Below are 22276 nucleotides of genomic sequence, written 5' to 3'. Positions count from 1 at the left end.
ACACCACTGGTTGTAGAATATATGAACTCTAAAAATGGACTAATGTGTAAACAGGAGGAAGGCAGAAACTGCTTTCATGTGAGAGGTGGTGTGCGTTCTGAGAAGTCTGTGATGTATTTGTGGGGTTTGAGTTCATGAGTATTCCTGGGAAATTGCTTACAGTTGAGTACTTCTGCAAGTTTAATTTGGAAATGCACCTATTTATGGGAATAAGTTAAAGAATTTCTCTGATATTTTCCTGCTAATTGCATTTGCTAATTGCAATTGCCTAAGGAAAAGGTTAGTATTTGTTACATGTTCTGTTGTGATCGCAAAGAGGTTGGGAGAATGGGTTTTTATCTCATGTAATATATTCTGTATCAGTACTTTTAACACTCAGGGAAGGTGACTTTCGGATTACTGACATCCTAAACATATTGGAGAACAGCATTGTAAAAGTAGCAATGAGATTTAATTATAAAAATTGCTTATTTTTAGTCAAAGAAATATCTATTAGATATTTCCATTAAAACAATCAGCTCTAACATGAAAAAAATCTCTCCTTTTCCAACAACTAACTATTAGGCTCGACTTTTCTACCGCTGTTATTTTCACTTAAAAATGTGACATAGAGAGGGGTACAAGGACAGCTTGGACATTCCTAACCATTTACTTTAGCAACTTTCCATCGTTTTTAAAATTTCTTTGTTCATCCCAGTGTTAAAAACAGAAAAAAAAAATGGTACTTGGGGTTACAAAGACGGAGAATAAAAGTACAGACTAATTAGCAGTATGCTCAAAAATGAAGGCTTGTCTTCTGAGCAAATGTTTTTCATCTTAAGCAAATTTGGCTCTGAAAGAATCAGGCAGGTGCTGCTGCCACGGTGCTTTCGGGTTTCCTGGCAGAGCTGGAGGTGCACTGGGACCTGAGACAAAACCCAGAGGAACCACAGCTAACCTCAGCGCTTTGCCCAATTTCCTCCCTGCCAGTTTCCAGAGTTCACTATTGTTCAAGCTCCAGGGGTCACACACTGCCTGTCTCGGGGTGGAATTTATTCTGAACAAGTGTTTTGCTTGGCTTACAATATTAAAAAAAAAAAAAAAAGTCAAATCAGACATTAAAAATTAGGAGATTTCACAGCAAATTCCCTTTGCCCAGTTTTTCTGGAAAACTGAAAATCTGCAACCCAAGTCAGCTTGGCCCTGTTCTTAGAGCTGAGCAAAGGCTACCTTTATACAGCCCTCTGGTTCCCAAGGTCTCCACCCAGCTGGCTCCCCCCCACGGGCTACTTGCCTGCATCCTTTGTGCAACTGAGTTTCTGACCCCGGTTTTACCCTCTCAGAGATGGGAGACCAAAAGGTGAGCGAGAACTCATAGTGCTGACTCACTCCTCTTCTTTTCCCTCAAACCATGGTAAACAGCTGATGGTTACAGAGTTCTTTCTGCATGGGATTCTGACAGTTCTGGGTGAGAACAAAGTGTATTCAACTTTATCTGAAAAGTGGTCCCCATAGGAGAATCAGGCTTAAGGAAAGAAATCACATTAAGTGTTACTACTACACTCTTATCTGGGGAATGTTGCTCCAGCTGTGAAACAAACTTGTCGCCATTATGAAAGCCCCTCAAAGTCTAGGCTCTGCTGTTTTCAAACAAGGGAGAAGAGAAAGAGCTAGAAAAAACAAACAAATTGACTTATTAATTGAGGCTCACAAAAATCAGAAGCGAAGATTGTGTAAGGAGGGTAGATACTAATTAATTTGAAATTTTCAAAACAAATCTTCTGAAGCAATTAGTTATTTAAATACTTTAAGTAAGAAAGTAAGTAAATAAATAAATAAACAAATACTTTAAGTAGTCCTGTCCCTTCTGTGTGTTTCTTTCTGGCTACAAACACTTGGCTGAATTTTCCCATGTCCTTCTCCTACCTGGATTTCTTCTGCCTCTTCCCTCTTTCAAAATCATCCTTCAGGAAACCTCCTCTGATTAATTTCATTTTAAGCAAACAAACAAGACATGTAATATATCAATATAAACTTTTTGAGATTATTACCAGGATCTTCACATTTTATGTGGGTACACTGAATTGAATCAAAGTTAAGGTTCAAAAGCAGGAGTTTTTACATATTATAACATAACTATTACATAATACTCAATACTGGATACTTAATACTCAATGAATGTTTTTGAAATAAGCACTTTTTTAAATTGTTAGCCTTCCTCAAGAAACTAGTGTGTGTGTGTGTGTGTGTGTGTGTGTGTGTATATATTTTTTTTAAACACAAGATCTATCAGTAGGAGAATCCAGGCCTTTTAGATCTTAGTAATATTTTCGAAAATGGTGATCTGATTTCACCATCTCAATTTATCAGAGCCTGTCCATATGTTACAATGGTCTGTATTTCCTATTGCTATGTGGATGAAAGTGAATCCATATAAACCATACCAACGCCATTATGTATAACTGGTGGTAAAACTTTATTATTCAAGTTTAGATGTAACAGACATCTTTGCTGCCTGAAGATTGTTTGCATAAGAAATACACCAAGAACATGTTTGTGAGTAGAAATGAACATGCACTATGAAAAACAAAATTAAATAAAACAAAAAAAAAATTCCATGTGTTGTAAGAACAGAACTATTATAGCCAACATTCTAATATTCAAATCAGGACTACAAATTGAATTTTTTCTTTAGCAACATGAAATCATTCCATATGAAAGACATTTTCTGCTGGTGAATATTGCTGTAAGTTAATTTTACATTGGCATTTTGAGATGTTTCCCAACCCCACCCCACCCCACAATTATCCACGTTGTCAATAGTCCAACCTAAGAAATTTGGCATTTCTTATTGTGATAGTTGCCTTGTTGGTAGCCATTAAGAAACTATTGTTTTATCAGCCTTGTAATAGTTTTGCCTCTTCATAGTCAACACTACAGGCTGTCTAGTATGATATTTACAGCTCATGTTAACAAAAATGACCCCAACCTTTCATGGCCCTTGGGAACTGAGAGTTTAAATAAGCCCCTTGGCCATATAATAATACTTGGCACTCCCATGGTGCCTTTCAACCAAGGATCTCAAAGTGCTTTACAAAACAAGTACTACATTATCATTATTATTATTATTAATATTATTATTATTAATATATTTTTTTCCATTTTACAGGTGAGGAACCTGAGGAACGAAAAGAAAAAGTGATTTACTGCAGGTCATAAAATGAAATCAACAACCAGGGGTAGAATCAGGATCCAGTTTTGGGACTTATGGGTCTTGAAGGACCATCTTCTCTGACGAAGGCTAAAAATGTTACTTCCGCGTAAAGTTACTCTTGCTTTTCTCTGGTTTAGGACAGAGTGAAGCTTACAGCTCTACCTTTCCTTTCAAGGCCACAACACATGAGCATACATTATCCAGTTTCCCTGTGTGGATCAATGTTGAATTTCACATTTTCTTCATCCCTGACTTCACACATTTCTGCCCTAGCATCTTCCAGAGGTCCTAATTACTGCCAGTAGTTGTGGACAACTTCTAAATATCAAGAACGCATGACTCAGCTGTCTATGAGACAGTAATGGAAAACCAAAAGGAAGTGGTCTCCAAAGAAGCCATCCCTCTGCCCTTGGCCGGGTATTTCTTTGGGAAAATAACACAGCCCTTCCAAGTCCCAATGCGTGTCCTCCTACCCTCTTCTCATTTATAGCTGCCTACTGATGGAATTCCACCTAATAGTACCTACCTTTGGTTAGCATATTTAGTTTCATATTCTGGTTGATTTCCAAGCCCACCATTTTCTCCTGTGATCTAGGCATGGCCAGCAAGCTCTAGCCTACTGGCTTAACAAAGACGCCTTCCATTTTATTTTATTTTATTTTTTTCCCATGACCCTCAACCCAAAGACTGTGAGCTCATGTAAACGTTAGGCAAAAGGCTGGCATACAGTGCAGGAGCCGAGCACCAGCTTCTTTCCTCCAAGCTTCTACCACTGAATGACAGATATCCCCACTCTGGAATTGCGTTAATGTTCACTAACTCAATAGGCAGGCAGTTCAGAGATCTCAAGATGGGTCACCTTGGTGATGTTTTGCAGCCACACAGCAGAAGGCTAATAATTATTTTAGTAGCAATAGTATTGGTACTCTTCAATTTATTAAGAAAAAAATGTATATCCTCAGGCATTTTAAAATATATATACATTTAATATTTTTGGAGCTGTATTTGCATTGGATCATAATAGATTATGTGCACATGTGCAATCATAAATGTAATGTGCTACCACAGGCTTCAACAAAGAGCTGTTAAAGATAATCACTTTTTTTTCTTCTTCTCATTAATATTACCTTAGAAAAGAATCCCCATGCTTGTTTTCTAAAATCTACTTTTACTAAAAGAGAACAGTTTAGAACAAAACATCACTATCTTAAAAGCTGATTTTTTTTAAAAAGAACATCTCAATATGTCATGTAGGAAGAATGGGCACACTCTTTTCCTTTTGAACTACAGAGTGAACACGTTAGGGGTTAGACTCCGTCCTTTTCTCATTCCCTAAGAGTCCCGTAGTGTCTCTCAGTCCGCATCCTTCCAAGGTGGGCTGGCTTGTTATGACTTTTTCTATCCCAAACAACAGTATTATTGTATGAGCGAGAGAGGGAGGAAGAAAGAGGAAGAAAAGGCAGAATGAATGCATGAGCTGGTCCTGACCTAAAGTTTGACTCAAAGCTTGACTCAGAATAGAAACAAGTAATTTCAGAAGACTGACAGTCTTTCAATGGCATACAATTTTAGCTGGCATATAGTTTTCATCATAGGGGAAGCCTTTTCCAAGAGGGAAAAATTCCTAAATCATCTCCAAAGTCCTTAAAAAAAAGGATAAGTACCTACATAGCTCATTTAAAAATCACAATTTAAGGTAAAATCATTCAGAAACCTTAAAACCAAATAAAAATAACAACTAACCATTTTTATAATGTATTTTGAGAGATGGAACAAAGGCTTTTCAAAGGTCCAAAAATAAGGGGTATTTTAGTGTTACAGTAAATTTTCATTTTTAAAAAAAGCCCAACCTCTTCTCCATCAAAATATGTATAACAATGAAAACAAAAATGAAAATAAAATAATCAATAATAAAGGAATATGGAATAAGATCTATCATGTCAATGCTATCCAAGAATATTCTACTGAAAGTAGACTGACCATAAATATTCCAAGAATAGTGATATGTATTTTCCAATGCTAATCATTACTACTATGTCTGAGAAAACAAAAATCAGATTTAAAAAAAAAAAGAAAAAGAAAAAGGAATACATGCCAAAAATGAACAACCTATTTGTGTCTGACACACTGGAGAAACTGTTTATGGAGTAGTTTTGCCCAGAGTCATACCTGTAATATTGCCCAAGTTAACCAAACTTCTGGCATTTTGCTGATTTGAGCAGTCCATGTAAAATGTTGCTTAAGGGTTGCCACAGTGCACTTTGTTACTAGTCTTTTTACTAAGAAAATGAAATATTGTTTTGTTGTTTGGGACATCTCCTCTCTTTCTGAGATCTTTAATGGCCACCTCTCAAGTCTGCCTGTACATCCTGAGATGCATTCACTGAAATTGCTGAGAAAGATAAATCAGCATCACATAATTTGCATGTCAGAGCTCCTGACTCCACCTCTTTATTTCAGCTTATGTGAACAGTAGAGCTAGACAGGTGAGATGAGAACAGGGTCCTTTCAAAATGAAACTGAAGCTGAAGGCTTAGTCCTGATTTCTTTTTTTTCTCTTTCTCTCCCTTTTTTTTTGTTTTGTTTTGTTTTTTTTTTTTTTTTTGTTTTGTTTTTGTTTTTAACATGAAAACAAAAATGCAAGAATGGAAATGACAACACATCAGAAAGACATTTTTAACTTCATTCACTACGACAGTCACAAACTGCTTGAACTCTACCTGCCATCCAACTTGAAGGAACAAAGACCTGGCACTGGGAAAAAGAAACAAAACCCAAACACAACAAAACAATACAAAGCAACTGGGAATTCTGTAAAACTGAGTGCAAACACGGCTACAGAACGCAATAAAAACACCAGTGCTGCGAGGGCCAGCAGCGCTTATCAAAATAATTTCTGAAATGTTTCATCCGAAACATAGACAAAAGCAATAAAAAGAGGATATATGTTTATCATTTTAAGCATAACAATGTGAGTTAAGAGCTTAAAAATTAAAAAAAAAAAAGTACTTGGAATGAATAGTGCTACCCTTTTTTTTCCTAAGTAGGCATAAAAATATTTTCATTTCCTTCTTGTTTTCCATACCATTATATCAAGAACTTCCATTTGTTTCATGTTACCGTTTACAACTTTAATGCACACACACACACACAAAAAAGGTATCTACCGCAATAGAAATAGTTGCTTCATTACCTTGTTTGCTACATTTGCAAATGTAAACAGCTAGGCAGAGCCAGAACAGACTCTAATGCATGATGGAGTATCTTTGTTGCATACGTACACTGTAGAAAATAATTATTCAATATGTCAGGCACCATTATTTGAAATGTAATACATTAATATTTACTAGAAAAATAAGTTTTTTTTTTCCTATTTGTTTTCCCAACTTCTTTAATGAAATAAGTTAATCTGACAGTGCATCCAGTAGCTTGTAATATCTTCTACATCTCCGTGGCAAAAAATAAACTACTGGTTGGGACAATATAATGCAAATTATTAAAGTCAGTCCTTGTACATACATCCTTGTAGCAAGCATTGAGGCTCGACTAACAGCACCTTTAACCAATTACTTAATGTTCAGTTATGTAGCCCTATTTCCCTGAGCAGTTATGCTGAGGAGCTTTCCCTTCATGGATAGTTTTACAAAGCCTTAAGTATTAAAAGTACTATGAAGATAGACTTCTAAGAATCCTATTTAATGCTACTTAACTAAACCTGTATAAACCTAATGAAGGGAGTGACTGGTACATATACCAACTGTCAGTCTGTGGTAACGTAACCTTAGACGCTGCCTGGCCACAAAGTTTGGAACTTCTATTTAACCAAAAGAAAATAAATAATACAGCAGGTTACCTTGTAGAGAAATACCATGTACTCTAAACAAATTCAGCCCATGGTCTGAACTTTTGTATCTGTCTGATCTTTTTGAACTGAGGGGAGGGGGGTCCCTTTAGTTATAAAACGTGCCAAGTGAGATTGGTGACCAAGAGGAGGCTTAAAAAACAAATCCAGACCGCTTTATCACATACGAGAAAGAAACATCTGGCTTAAAAAAAAAAAAAAAAAAAAGACTACGTAAGCACTGAGGACACTGTTTTGTAAAGATGCATATATATTTGGACAAAATGAACCTAAATTGCCAACAAAAGGACTACTTTTGAAAGGAGTATTTGAACATCTAAAGGACAAAAATATCAGAGAGGGTGTGCATGTGTATGTACAGGCAGGGCTGGCCGAAATCACCGTGCCGTCGGCTGTCACCTTCCTTGCTGCTCCCTCACCAAGCCTAACCACAGCTCGCATTTCTAGGTCTAGGTCGGAAACATGGTCAATGAGAGGAGACTGCTGTAAGAGGCGCCATTTTCCTTTCACGGCCCCGGGGAGTAGATTTCTCCTCATCTGCCTAGGATTTTGTGATACTTCTAAATTTAGGCAACAACGTCCGGGTTTATGAACAAATGGACCAATGGCCAGCCCAATACTGCATTAGGATCATAATATGTAAACCCTTTCAAAATTCTAGATAGCTTTGATCTCCTTCTCGACAAACGTAATAATGAGAGTCAGGTGATACTTCTTGTGGACCATTTCCACAGTACACATTTGCCAAGATGGTTTTTTTGATGTAACTAGGTTCTAAAACATGTTCATAAATGCCTGTTCTAAAACATGACTATTTACCATCTTCCATTGTTTTTTCTTCTCACTGACCATTTGTCTCACTTTTTAACCTTGGTAACCTACTCATCAAAAGAAAGAATAAAAGAAGGGAATTTCATGTTGGATAAGGCAGGCTCTATGAAGTATTTTTTTAATAGGTCTTCATAAGACATTACAAGCTATTGAATTCCCATCAAGAAAACCTATTTCTATTTAATTGTGCTAAGTGCTAAGGTTTTACTCTTTAGGTTTTCCATTTTTTTCCGCTTGTGCATTGTTCCTATGCAGGCCCCTCTGGATATGAGTTGTGAAGTCGTATTTGTCCGTGCAAAGATGCTGGCATATGCTGCACTGGAAAGGGCCACTGTCACCATGGCAACTCATATGCAAAGCATACATCACTTCATCCAGAAAGACAATGCCACAGTGCACACATTTTGTGGACAGTTCATCTTGAGTACTTCTATCAACTTTCTCTGTTTTTACTACATTCAAGGGACCTTCACTTTTTACATTGGACGGTGCCTTCGTTTTCTCCTTGGAGGCACCGTTTGCAGTTGGCCCAGGTCTGGAATGCTTGATCGCCAAATCTAGAGGAATGTCATTGTCTGATCCAACAGCTGAAAAATGAGGAGGCAGATTGAAGGTGGGATAAGGCACATAGTTTTGGCAAGGATTTGGTAGGCCAGGCACGTGACTCAAGTAGTGCGGATTCCCAGGAACGGAGAGCTTATATTTACTCCAGAACCGCAGCCAATCAGCTTCACTCTGGAAGTCATTATGTACAAACGGAAGTCCGAAAAGGGGGTACTGGTACTTTTCAATAGGGCTGCCTGGTGGTGAATAATTTGGGTGTTTTGCAGGTCTCATGTACTTTTCTATGGGACTGCCTCTCTCAGAACTTCCTTTCCCTTCTGACACGGATGAACTGTTTCCTGGGTCTCCAGTACTTTCCTGAGGACTTTTTATCTGAATGTGCAAAGGTTGCATCCTTTTGTGAATATCCAGAGTTTGGCTGACCAGGACCGGCTGCTGAGCAGAATGGCTTTTAGTCAATGAACCCTGGGCTTCGTATTTACTCAGGCTAGGGAGCGGAATTTCTCTCTGGTGACCTTCGGTTAAATGGTCTTCCGACCTCCTCTCTAAGGGGCTTCCGTTGACCTGCTCCTCGCTGCCGCCCCTCTGCTGTTTGTTGAGCTGCTCAGCCTGCAGTGCCTCTGGGTTAAGGCGCTTTCTTGTCCTTCTCCTAATAATCTGCTCACCGTTGTTTTGTTTAATGATGTTTAAAGGCCTGGGAGTCTGCAGAGAACACACACGTACAATACATAAAAGGGAAACGTGAGAAAATACATTAAAACTCATTAGCAATTCCTCACAAACATGAACCACACTTAAGTTCAAAGCAAGGGTAGGACTCGATGTTATAGGTTTACTAAATCTCCTCCTCTTGCCCTGAGCAGGATCAGAGGCAGTCACCAAAGCACACTATTTTAGCCTAATTAAATCAAGTCCGACTCTGCAGGGAGCCCTGAAAACTTTCATCTACTTAAAAACAGCTTTCCCAAACTCAATAGATTTTGAAATTGCATCATTTAGTGATAAAACTGTGCAGAAAGTTCCTTGAAGAAACACGATTTTTCTGCAATTATTTCTCAACTTCTGAGTCATGCACTAGGATGTCAATACGGGAACGCGGGAGCTAGGCTTTAATGACAACTGCGGCAAAATCACACAGTGCTGCAGACCGAACTGGGTCCCCTTGTTCGCATGTGGAAGCCCTACCCCACAGTGTGCCTGGATCTGGAGAGCTGGTCTTTATGAGGCCGATTAGGTTAGATAAGGACGGAGAGAAAAAGAGGCCTTCTCCAAGCCTCCAAGCCGGGAGGAGAGCTTTCCAACCAGAACCCAGCCACACTGGGACTCTGACCTCAGACCTCCAGCCCTGAGAACCGTGTGAAAATCTGTTCTGCTGTTTAAGCCCCCAGTCTACGGGGGCTTGTTTTGGTAGCCTGAGCTGACAAATATGTGTATGCTTCTAAATCACTGCAAATGTGAATATAAAGTATTATATATCCACGCAAAAATAAAGACAAATGAGCAGAATCATGAAGATATCAGGTACTCAAAGCCCCATCAGTGGGAGACTCCCCCCCCCCCCAGCTCTCATTTTTATTTCTCCATGTTTAACGGGATTTTATATAATCGCTTTGGAAAATTTTACTTATCAACAGGTAAAGCATTTGTTTTCTGTTGAAATTCTAAATTCTTTTGTAGCTTTGGTACAAATACATGATACGTCACTCTACTCTGTACTTAGTTAGAATGCTGACTTTCACTAGGCTTGTTTTTTATTCAGCTTAAGCACTGTATGGTAGTTATGTACATGTTCAACAGGCATTTATATTACAGGACTAAAACCCATAGATAAAACTATACCAAAAAATTTAACTTGCAGCGAGAGCTCTAACTTCGATTTATAAAATAAAAAGAGTAAGTTTAATAAATTAATGCATATTTATAGGTAAAAATTTAGAAAACTCTTGAAGTGGGCTAAAATCCGATTTCTCTAAAAGATTACTGAAATCAAATAATTTCTACACAGAATGTGAAAAATATATATATATGCATATATATTAAAAAATATGTAACCTGTGAATTATTCCTAGAAAGAATGTACCTTAATGCAAGAGATACCTCTCATATCTTAAACAAAATATAAATATAAATCCTTTTTGGAATTTTTCTATTGTCACAGAGGCATTTTGAAGGCAAGAAAGATAACACACTTGTCACTGACAACTCAATTATTGGTTTCAGAAGGAAAATGCCACATCCCTTGAATATGCCATATTCATTTATTTTGTTCAGGAATGTTCAATGTTCAGGTTTATAAAAAGCTCCTATTTGTATTATGAAGATATGCAATATTTAATATCTACCTATAAGGAAACCAGAAATTTGCATTAATACCCTTTTAAAACTTTTATAACTTTTGTGACAGTCTTTGACATGAGATGTGTGCATAACCTTTATGTATTTAAGTTTACGATGTAAAGAAACTCAAAACTGAACACAGCTTGCCTCTGGAGAGATGAATATTAAAATAACTAAAATAACTTTATATCACAGTTGTTAAATTATCATAATCAGGAAGAGCAGTAGTTTAATTAATTCTTGGCCTATGATTGGCCAGAGTTCAATTAAAATCATTAATGTCAGTACTCATTAAATGAAAGCTTATTGCTGTGCTAAAATGGTGAAGGTGAAGCAAAAGGAAGGTAATGTAGTGGAGAGAGAATCTCTCTGTTAGCTACATGGAATAACTAAGGCTTTAGAGTTTACCACCAATTAGTATTGTTGGCAGCATGCATTTTTTAAAGAGTGCTTCCAATGGTCCATTTATGAGGACGTTTTGTCTAAAATTGTATTCCCTGTAGCTGTAATTTATTCACCGGCTGTGCTAAGAGCTATGGTAAAATGCCAAACAAAATGAAAAAGGCAGAGGGAAATAGATTTCTTTTTACTAAGTGGGGTATTCCTATTTTTAAAGGAAGCTCTTGTCAGCAGATAAACTTCCTAAACTTAAAAAAAAAAAAAAAAATCCTTCAGGAAGTAAATGCATATAGAGATGGGGAATTTGTGAGATTTAATTAAACTTTATCAGAGGATTCTAACTAAAATCTGAGAAGAAAGTTCTGGAAGTACCTCGGTGAGCCACAGAAAGAAGCCAGCCAGAGAGTTTGAAACACAAAGCGCCTTCACACCTTACTCTACTGGGATGTGAGCCGTTCAGGCCCTGAAATACCTTCCTCGAATATATCCCCCGAAGAACTGGCAAGATCGACCTGGCATTCTCGGGTCCTAGCTCAGGACCACTCTTCTGAATGTGCCTGACTTCTAGCCCACAGAGCAGCCAACATGATGCTTGCAAATTCTGAACTTAAAGTGGAAATAAGTATTCTTTCCCTGCCCTGTATTTTATGTGAAATAGGAGAATCCTCTTTTTAAAACACTTTTTATGTAATATTGAACTTTCAAGGTTTCTCCTTCCTGCCTAAATTAATTTCACCAAATTCTGATAACCATTAGTGCAACTATCTGTTATGGGAAGTTCCCAGAAATCAATCATTTCCTCGTTTATATCAAAAGAAACATAATGCATTACTAATGATTTCAAATATATCTCCCCATAACATCTAAATCCATTTCACCATAAATCACAGGTGCTCTCCGAGTGACTGTATTAAACTCTGCGGGAGCAGGCATCGCAAGCCAGGGAATGGTACACATCACACGACAGACCAGGCTGCTTTACAAAGCTTTTCCTCAAACAGTCTAACAAGCTCTTACCGAGTGAAGCTTCTGGTAGAGGCCACACGCGTTGCATACATATCCACCATTTGCATTCTTTCGCCAGAGAGAGGTCTTTGTGGTCAAGCAATTGGCACAAAAAACACCCGAGCCTCTACGCCTCTGAAACAGGGGAAAAAAACACAAGGTCAGAGGTGAGTCACATGATCAGTGGAGTTAGACCAAATCAACCCAGGAGTTTTGTCTTTAGACTAGCAACAATGACAGTATAAAACCACACTGCCCATAATGAGGTCAGGTTCAATTGTGTTTAATAGGCACCACTGATTTTCATTATAATTAACCCTACAGTGATGGATGAGGTGTGTGCAACACCAAAGGCTTTTCACAGACACAGCTTTAACTTTTTGAACTTTGGGTTTTGTGCCTTTAATGATGGCTCCTAAATGCTGAACCCTAAAATATACCTTCTCAAAGTGTCAAAACAAAAGTCATAAGACAGAACGTGGCGATATGTTTAATATACTTCGGCGAAGGGGGAGCACAGGCTACCTGAGCTTTAAAAATATAGTGAAGCGTGGAAAATGCGGCATATAAACCATTTAAAATTAAACCTGATTTGTGTCTTTTTGGATGTCATTCATGTAACACAAGTATTAAGAGAATATCACACACTCAGTTCTAGTTTTGGGGGTTGCAATGGTAAACTTTGAAAGAGAACACCGTCTATTTCCCAGAGCTGAGGGGACCAGTCGAAACTTGTTGCCAACTCGAAGTACAGTATTACTGAGAACGCTTATGAGGTGCCTGTGGAAGCCAGACAAGCTAGTTCCATCAATGGCTATTTATTTTCTTTGCCTCAGACTTGGAAATCACAAGCGTTTCCGAATACAAATTGATTTTAGTGGGCTGAATTCTGTAATCACCAGATTCAAAAATAATCTAAGAATATTTAAAAGTAGATAATTAGTATTGCTTGTTCCATTCTTGCTATCAAGACATGATTCCATTAAACTCACTGAAACAAAAGTCAGGCTGTGTTTGTAGGCGCAAATACTAACAGGCAGGAAATGAAATGCTCTTGCTGCAAGAAAAAAAAAAAAAAAAAGACAGCCTGAATTGCAACTTCACTCTCCTTTCTCTAGGAAGCGAAGTCTTTAATGATAAAATATGCACGTTAGATAAGGAGTGGAAAAAATGTTGCTGGAACCCAATTTTATTATAAATTTAAAATTACAAATACCGTAAGTCAAAATTTCAGGGATTCATAAAATTTAGGCAATTTATTTAACTTGAGTCCATACTGTAGACCAGTGCTATCCCTGCCAAGAAAATACAATGGTTATAATTGTACTCTGATACATTTCAAATGGAAAGCTTTCTGCAGACATAATTTTGGCTTCAAGACTGGAACACTTTCTTGGCATTGAAAGGGCATTTGATTCATCGGGTGTTTCACAATGTATCACTAAAAAGACCTGGTGAGCAGCCAGTTCCCTATAGGGTAATTTTTCCATCCAGATGCAAGTGCTATCAGAGGCCCTCGTCAGCTAAACTAATTATGATCTTGCAATTGCTGATGCCTGCTCACTCTAACATTCGACATCCTCCATTAATCATCAATACAAGGAAAATGAATGAAACGTAAAGAAATGAGGGCTGGTAAGCTGCACAGCCATAAAAATCTGAAATGAGAGCAATAATTTAACAAGATTGGGGGAATGTTTTTAGTGCGCACAAAGTCAGGCTAACAATTGCCCTTTTCAACCAAGAACACGATTTCATTAGTGTAGCAGGTCGTGCTACTTTAGGTGATGTAATAAACGCTAGATTTTGCACAAAGATAATCTCCGGCTCCCCTTTTTCTCCCTCTCTGCCCAAGTCGGGACCAGGAACGTGTCACGGTTAGAGCAACGGCAAACGCTGGGTGTCAGGCCACAAGTCCCAGTTGGGACCTCCTGCAAAAGTAGAGATTGCTCCCTCCTGACAAATCAATGAACTACTAGATGCTATGTTTATCAAACATTCTGGGGCCCCCTTTATCTGAAGTAAGCTGGGGAGCCTCGTTAGGTTATAATTGTGAAACTTTCCTAAGGTCACGCCATCTTTTTCCTAGATCTAAATAACACGTTTGGCAAATAAACACCAACGTGATCCACATAAAGACATTGTAAATGTCCATTTGGAAACTAACCCACATACATGGCTGAGACTCAAATCTGAATGTGTAACCATTCACTCCAGCCTGCTTTTCTTTCCTTTTGCCCTGGGTGCTTGACACAGCACGCCAAAGTGGGTGTAATCCTGGTTTCTGAGAGCGTTTCAATCCTTGCACAATTTTGTGCTTAATTCTCTTGCAAAGAAAATGCCCTTCATTAGTTAGAGGGAAAGTCCTAAAATTATAGCACTGGTTTCCACAGGCCTATCTTGCTTTAAGCAGCACTTAGGCTCCACTAAAGAGGTATATTTTGGGAAAACTATATCTTATTTAAGACATCAGGGGTTAGTTACTCTGGATTCATTTACCCAGAGTCAGTATAGCATGGAGGTTAAAAATCAGATTTAGGAGTCAGACTACTTGCATTCACAACATGTCTGCCTTTTGCCAGGTGCAACTTTAGGCAAGTTACTTAGCCTCTCAAAGCTTCAACTTCCCCACCTTTAAAGTGCGAGCCGCTGTAGTATGTGGGCAAATGGATACAATTAATATAGTACCAGGGATGTAGTAAACACTCAGTAGTTAGCTATTTGTCAAAGGGATTCAATTATTATTATTATATTTTGGTACAAGAAAAATACTTGGTTAGCTTTGTTTCCATCTCCTTAATCTGCTCATAGAACATTATAGAGATGATTAAGACATACAGTTGGATATTATCAATTGTAGTTCATTTGTGACAATCTTATCAAATATGAGAATGGAAAGTTGAGTCAGAGTGAAATATCTAGGTGTTCACACCTAGGATTCAATAGGAGCGTACTTGTGTGGGGGTGGAAAGTAGGAGGGAGGTGAGAAATATTTCACATATTGAGTTAACTCCCTTCTAAACACATTTATTGCTTTGGTAAGCACTGTTTCACCGTAGTTTTGGTGCACTTGGAATTTCTGGAAGCAGCAAAGAAGGTGGCCCACGCGGATAGTATCCTTAGCTGTGTGATCACAGAATCGTAACTGTGCCACATATCCCTCAGCTACAGAACAGCTGAGAGCCTGACCTGGTTGCTCTGTGTGTAATGGAACCTGGCTGGACAGAGTAAAGCATCTCTTTGAAGTTACCAACATCCTTAGCCCAATCACAGGCAGAAAAGCACGTCTGTGGCCAAAGGAAGGCAGAATAGGAGTCTCCCTCACCCCACTTCTTAAAAACAAACTTGGCCTCGTTAAAGAGAAAGAAAGGCACCAAAGACTTTATTTCATTCATAGTTTATCACGCATGACAGAGTTTTAAAATATTTTGTCATCCTCCTGTACACTGTGCTTGTTAAGGACAGAAATTATGACTCCCTAAGATATCCTAAGTACCAGGCACCTAGGACAGTGCTCTGTCTTGACAGACTAAACATTAATAAAATTGAAAATATTCTACTGGCACTTAAAGAATCTCACCTGCTCTTATTTTTTTTTCCAATTTATTTATTTTCAGAAAAACAGTATTCATTATTTTTTCACCACACCCAGTGCTCCATGCAAGCTGTGCCCTCTATAATACCCACCACCTGGTACCCCAACCTCCCACCCCCCTGCTCTTATTTTTTTAATCATTAAAAGTTACTCCTTGTTTTAAAAAAAAAAGTTTTAAAAAAATATTCCTTCTAAATGTCACTCATGTGGATCGACAAATTTACTTCCAGTTGGGCAGAGATAACTAATGATGTTGTAGAGAAGAAAATCAAGAGAATTAATGAATGTTCCAATCTTACAATTGACACTTGTTTTTGAGGAGCAGTTGAAGCTAGGTACTTGCTGGGTCCCGAGGATACAAAATCAGCTAGAACAAGGCTCCAATTCTCCTTTACATACCATCATTAGGGTCATATGTTGTCCATGGCTCTATATGTGCACACGTGTGTTTAAATAATAATATTAAATAATAATAATTATTTCTCCTTTTCTACAAGCTGTTTTTTATTTTTAAATTATTATTATTATTATTTATTTTTTTGGGGGGGAGAGAGTGGGGAGGGGTAGAGAGAGAAGGAGAGAGAGAATCTAAAGCAGACTCCCTGCTGAGCGTGGAGTCAGATATGACCCTGAGATCATGACCTGAGCTGAAATCAAGAGTCCAACCCTTAACCAATTGAGCCTTCCAGGTGTCCCCAAGCTGTTTAAGAGTTAGTAATATTTTATACCTCCATGACATTACGCAGGAGAGAGAACTGAGTCAGATAAGGTCCTTTCTGGAGAGCAGATAGGAATCCCTAGCTAGGGGATGGCACCGCTGGCCCTCCTGAGGGGGCATATTTAGCCTGATTCTTGCCCTGTGGTAGGGGCAAGAATATCAGGCTGAGAGAAAGCTGCATGCTTGTCTCTCTTCACAGAAGCACCACATTCTCTGTCCTTGGACTTCCTTACGCGCCTCTTCTACTTGTTTGTGGACTTAAGTGAAGGAAGGAGTGAGGGAAGGTGGGTCCCAAATCCAAATCTACCAATTAAAATTTCTAAAGAGAAAAAGTCCAGAGGAAACAAGTCGAGGAACTGATTTTGTTGTCTGTTTTTTTTTTTAAACTTCGAGTTTTATGGCTTGCCTCGTAACTTTTAGGTCACATTTGTGTTGCCTGTACATAATTTCTGTTGGCTGCTAATTTCCTGTGTGAAAAACGAAGGATGGTGATACAAGCAGTTAATTGTAAGGATTTTTGAGGCCAGTCAAAGGATAGCAAGTAGTTTTCAGTGATAATTACTGAGAATTCTTTGGGATTACTTGTTTCCTTTCTATGTTTCAAATGTATTACGACCACAATACTGACTTTAAAACAGCAATTTAGGTGATGAATTTGGACAATCACCCATGTTAGGATTTGAAATAGAAAATGACATTCACATCTTTTAATATAAGCACATTTTAAATCCAACATAATTTTTTTTCCTGCTTTGAAGTGCAAGAAGTATAATGACTAAAATAATGGATCAAACAAACAAATTAATTAGGTACACAGCTAACCACTGTGCGGTTGTCACTATCATCAAATTGTTCTGAAAGCTTCTGGTTCCAATTTTGCTTTTAGGGGGCTTAATTCTTTAGTGTGTTATGGATCAGTGGGTTGGGCCATGGCAGATGTATTGGTGAACCCATACGTGTCTTAAGAAAAAAAATGGAGGGGCGCCTGGGTGGCTCAGTGGGTTAAGCCGCTGCCTTCGGCTCAGGTCATGATCTCAGGGTCCTGGGATCGAGTCCCGCATCGGGCTCTCTGCTCAGCATGGAACCTGCTTCCCTCTCTCTCTCTCTCTGCCTGCCTCTCCGTCTACTTGTGATTTCTCTCTGTCAAATAAATAAATAAAATCTTTAAAAAAAAGAAAAAAACATTTTAAAAAAATTGGTTTAGTTGTTTCTATTACTTATATTATTACTTAAAAATCAGCCCAAAACAAACATTTGAACGTTTTCAAATTTAATTAACAGCTGATTTCATTTGATTAATAAGAAATAAATTTGATTGAATTATTCATTCAAGTGGCTTATCATGTAAAGACATGGATATTTATCTCCAAGAGATTAAAGTCTCCATTGGAAAAGGAGTTTGTGCAGAAATGATCCTTTATATTAGTGTTCTATGTATAAGAACTATACTGAAACCATGTAATTACATAACAAGCTTTGATAGGCAGAGCATTTATTGACATTTTTTATGGTTTTTATATCTTAGCCATTTTAAATCAAATCAATCTGAAATATGATATACATGCTGGTAGGGCAGATATACCTCAAATATTTTTTGACTTTAAATAATTTCTGTGTTTACTTGATTATATCAAGAATCTTTTACAAACTTCACTTCAGCGACATGTACAGATGGCTATGATAGAAACTTCTAGCACAATTTTGCAGTAATAAAATTTCAATGGTAAATTTAACTCAGTTTCATTCTGGGAATGTAATAATTACCGATTGCCCAGCATGTGCCTGACACCGTGCTACAAATTGGAGTTACAGGGACATATATGACAAACATGGTCTATAATCTCTCTGGGTTTCCAGGAGAATGAGCTAAAAACCTACTAAGTGTGGAGTTAATGCAACACAAATTGAGATGTTCATAAACACTGAGAGTTAAATATATGCAAATTATATGTAAACTTTTCTGAGGAAACAAAAGTATATTAGATCAATAAATCTTATTTATTTTTTACTTATTTAGATTTCATTTTTAAGTAATCTCCACACCCAACATGGGGCTCAAACTTACCAACCCAAGATAAAGAGTCATGTGGTCTACCAAATGAGCCAGCCAGGTGCCCCAATAAAGCTCGTTTGAAGGCTGAAAGTTATCTAATGACAGGAGAGCTTACTCTCTGTGTTCCTTTACCAAAGTGGGTAATAACAGTCCTGTAATAACAGGACAATGATCAATAACATTGCCCTACCGACTACCAAAAATTTGATATGCGTTAAATAACGTATTTATTATTACTATCATGTTAATGTATTTATTATTACTATCATGTAGTGGGTTGGCATTCACTAATTATGAATACATGATGATTCATATTTTAGTCATTTTCACTGTTATTTACCACTGGTGACAGAAGGCAACCTCTCCTTCCTAATTCCTCCCAAGTGAGGATTAACCAGCTATTGACTACCTATCAGTAGATCCTACAAGAATGCACAGAATGCAGTGCCTAAAACCACTAAAAAATAGACGGTGGCTTGCAACGAATGTCTTTAAATTAATAGGCTGAATTTTCCCCAAAGCAAAGGCTACCTGATATTTTAGGAAGAGCAGGGAAAGAACATTGCCAACATAAAGCAATAGTTACCAATAACTTTGCTGACTTCTGTTCCAAATAGAATTGTGAAGAACAGTGCAGCTGAAATGGGCTGCACAGCAAGTCTCTGCCTGATTCGAAACAGCCCTCTTTGCCCTCAGATTTCTTGCCAGAAAACTGAAGAGACTCTCCAAGGTTCAGCCAAGCACCCATCTTACGATCTCCTATCTCAGAATTTGGAAACAAAACCTGTTTACCCTGCTTATTAAATTCACTTCCTCAACACATCAGCAATGATAATGGAGACAAGTATAAACAAAGCTGACATCCCTGGCTAGGAGCAATGGAACGAACTCTCTTCCAGGACGTGAGGCAACACATACTCTAGTAATCATACACTGTACCCAGGTATGAATGTGCCTGAGACTTACTGCACTGACACATCACCATGTGGGAGTTGCCCTACATATCAGGAAACGCTAGAGTGCCAAACACATTAGCTCCATTTCTTCTGAGATGCAATTGGTGACTACTGAAGTGAGATAGCAGACAAATCAAGAATTTGCAACGTATATCCCACACTTCTAATCATTCACAGTTTCTTCAAATCGGCAGAATTTACGAGTGAATCACACACATCTAGAACCCATTACGTAGGTCTGAAGGACTCCATCTCTATTCTTTGACTCACCCCATATTTGGTAAATGAGCAAACCAAATATCCAGTGTCATGCCCAAATTACATAAAGAACCAGGACTAGAAAAAACTCACATCTTTGGAGTTCTATCCACATTGTTTCTATAACACTGTTCTGCCTTTACAGCAATATGTACATAGACAGCTAAAACTATGGTTGAAAATTTATGTCTGCACTGTCTTTTTTCATTCCACGTGAAAGTCATTATTGTCAGAAGAACTACTCAAGTCTTTCACTGCTTCTATTTCCACCACCATGGATCCACTTTCACTTTCGGCTACAACAATCATTGGAGGCTTTCTCCACAGGGACTTTCTTCCATGCCAGTGCCAACACCTGACACTGAAAAGGAAGAAAAAAGGCTTTTTGGAGGCACAATTTTAGCACCTCTTAAGCAAACTTTGGCAGGAGAACAAAGTTGATTCTGTTTTAATAAATTTATTGCACATTTTACTTAACGGTATATTCTGTAAACACATTTAATATGGGAATTAGTCACATTACAAAAAGTAAAAATCTTAAGTGATAACAATAGAGAAGAAACTTGTTATAGAAAAAGCCTAATGTCCAAAGGGTTCAGCTTCTGTGCACTTAAACACAAATTGAGTTATTTTAAATATTATCAGTGTGGGGTTGCCTTTATAATAGATAATGATGATGATGACGGTTATTTTGGAAGAATCAGAAAATACCAAACAATAGTCAGGAATTCTTTTCATGGGGTGGTGGCTGGCTAGCTCAAGCAGGAGAGCATGCAACTCTAGATCTCGGAGTTCTAAGTTCGAGCCCCATGTTGGATGTAGAAATTACTTAAAAAATATAAAATGAAATCTAAAAAAAAAAAAAAAAAAAAAGAATTCTTTTCATAACAGATAATAACTGGGCTGTAAACTGTTTCCATCCTCACAGCATTCACATATACATCAAGGGTTCTTCACTGGTTCCTAACATTCTTTCGATAACATTTATGACACTCTCTCCAGAAAAAAAAAAAAAATGTAAAAAAATTGTATACAAATAACTTCAGGCTGTTCGAAGGAATGTCCTTCACACAATGTATCCTAGCATTTGGTATGGATATCTGAATGCTCGCAGATTTGAAGGTTAAGAACTCCTAACATTTATTATCCCAATTTAGATCAAACTGAATTACCAGTTACTATTATTCTCCCACCTTCATTAAAAGGTAAAAAGACTAAGAATGGTTCTTTGACTTATTTAGTGTCAAAAAATACATCCTAGTCTCCAAGTCTAGATAAAAACATAGGACTATGTTCCAGAAACCGTTTCTGAATCAACTATCTGATAGAATTCTCTTGCTTGACTACATTATGTCTCTTTTTAATAATCATCATCAGACATCTAATATTTCTCAAGACTTAACTATGTATAGGATGATAAGCGCTAGCTTTCATTTCATTATCTGACCTTGTTAAAATGATCCTAAGAGACAGGTATCATTATTGTTGTTGTTGTTACTGTTCTTTTTCTTCTTCCCTCCGTTTTACAAAGGAGAAAACTGAGGCCTAGCAATATTTTTCAGTTGCTCTACAGGAGGGCTAAGATACAAACTTAGGTCTCCCTCACTTGAGAGCCACAGTGCAGAACTGTTTCAGGTCCTAGTACTAAAGAGGCGATTGGGGAATTTTTACCAAAAATATTTCACCATAGCTTGGTTTTGAAGAACGCTTATCTCTTCAAACCACCCTATAACAGCTGATTGAAATTATGCAAGTTTTGAGGTACCAGAAAGAAATGACTCATCCTTGATCAGATATGGCAACGATCTGTTTTGAAGTTGACAGATACAGTCATAGCCAGAGGAACACAACATTGGGCTGATGGAGAGGTAGGGGTAGGGAAGGGGGCTGGGTGCAGTACATGTGTTTTAATCCTTCCATCACAAAAAACAACAACAACAAAAAAACAAAAACCCAAAACAAAACAGAACAAAAACAAACAAAAGACCAAAACAACAATAAACAAACACAAAAAAACAAAAAACAAACAAACAAAAACCCCCAAAACCATGTAAAATAAGCCTCTGTTTAAAAACAGAAAATTAGATGACACCACTGACTTAGCTCCTAATAATGTCAGTCACATGGGAGGGTAGCTGTGAACTAGAATCTCTGTTTTTGCATTAGTCTTGGCTAGAGATGGGGCAGCAAAAATGATGCTGGGGTTCTGACAAGTTCTGTAAACACATATGTTCAGATAACAATTTACTAGATTTACTTTACATACTTGTATGTTCCCTTGCAAAGACCTTTTGCAATGTGTGGTATCATCATTATTCAATATAAAACACTGCCAATTCTGAAAGATGACGTTATATTAATAAATTCCTCAGATCTGGATAATATGAGAATATTTATAATTATTTCCCCTATTACTATATGTAAAAGTATATGTTCTTCATCAACCTATAGAGCTGACTTTGATACTTTTCATGTGTGATACAGTTTCCTTTTCATTACAGAACA

At 37.6% G+C, this 22276-nt stretch overlaps 1 protein-coding gene across 5 annotated transcripts in view; it reads right to left on the bottom strand.

Annotated features, from left to right (window-relative positions):
- Positions 1-2436: 2436 nt before the first annotated feature.
- TRPS1 (transcriptional repressor GATA binding 1) overlaps positions 2437-22276 on the bottom strand; it is a 255059-nt gene continuing 235219 nt past the window's right edge. For all 5 annotated transcript variants that reach the window (XM_044245064.1, XM_044245068.1, XM_044245066.1 and 2 more), the window contains 2 exons: positions 12204-12326; positions 2437-9152 (listed from right to left, as the gene is read on the bottom strand). In XM_044245064.1, coding sequence (XP_044100999.1) covers positions 8091-9152; positions 12204-12326 — 1185 coding nt within the window. In that variant the 3' untranslated portion in view covers positions 2437-8090. The remainder of the gene's footprint in view (positions 9153-12203; positions 12327-22276) is intronic.

The sequence above is a fragment of the Neovison vison genome, chromosome 4 (assembly GCF_020171115.1).
Source record: "Neovison vison isolate M4711 chromosome 4, ASM_NN_V1, whole genome shotgun sequence".
Classification (NCBI taxonomy): Eukaryota; Metazoa; Chordata; class Mammalia; order Carnivora; family Mustelidae; genus Neogale; species Neogale vison.
This window is presented reverse-complemented; position numbering and strand designations above follow the sequence as displayed.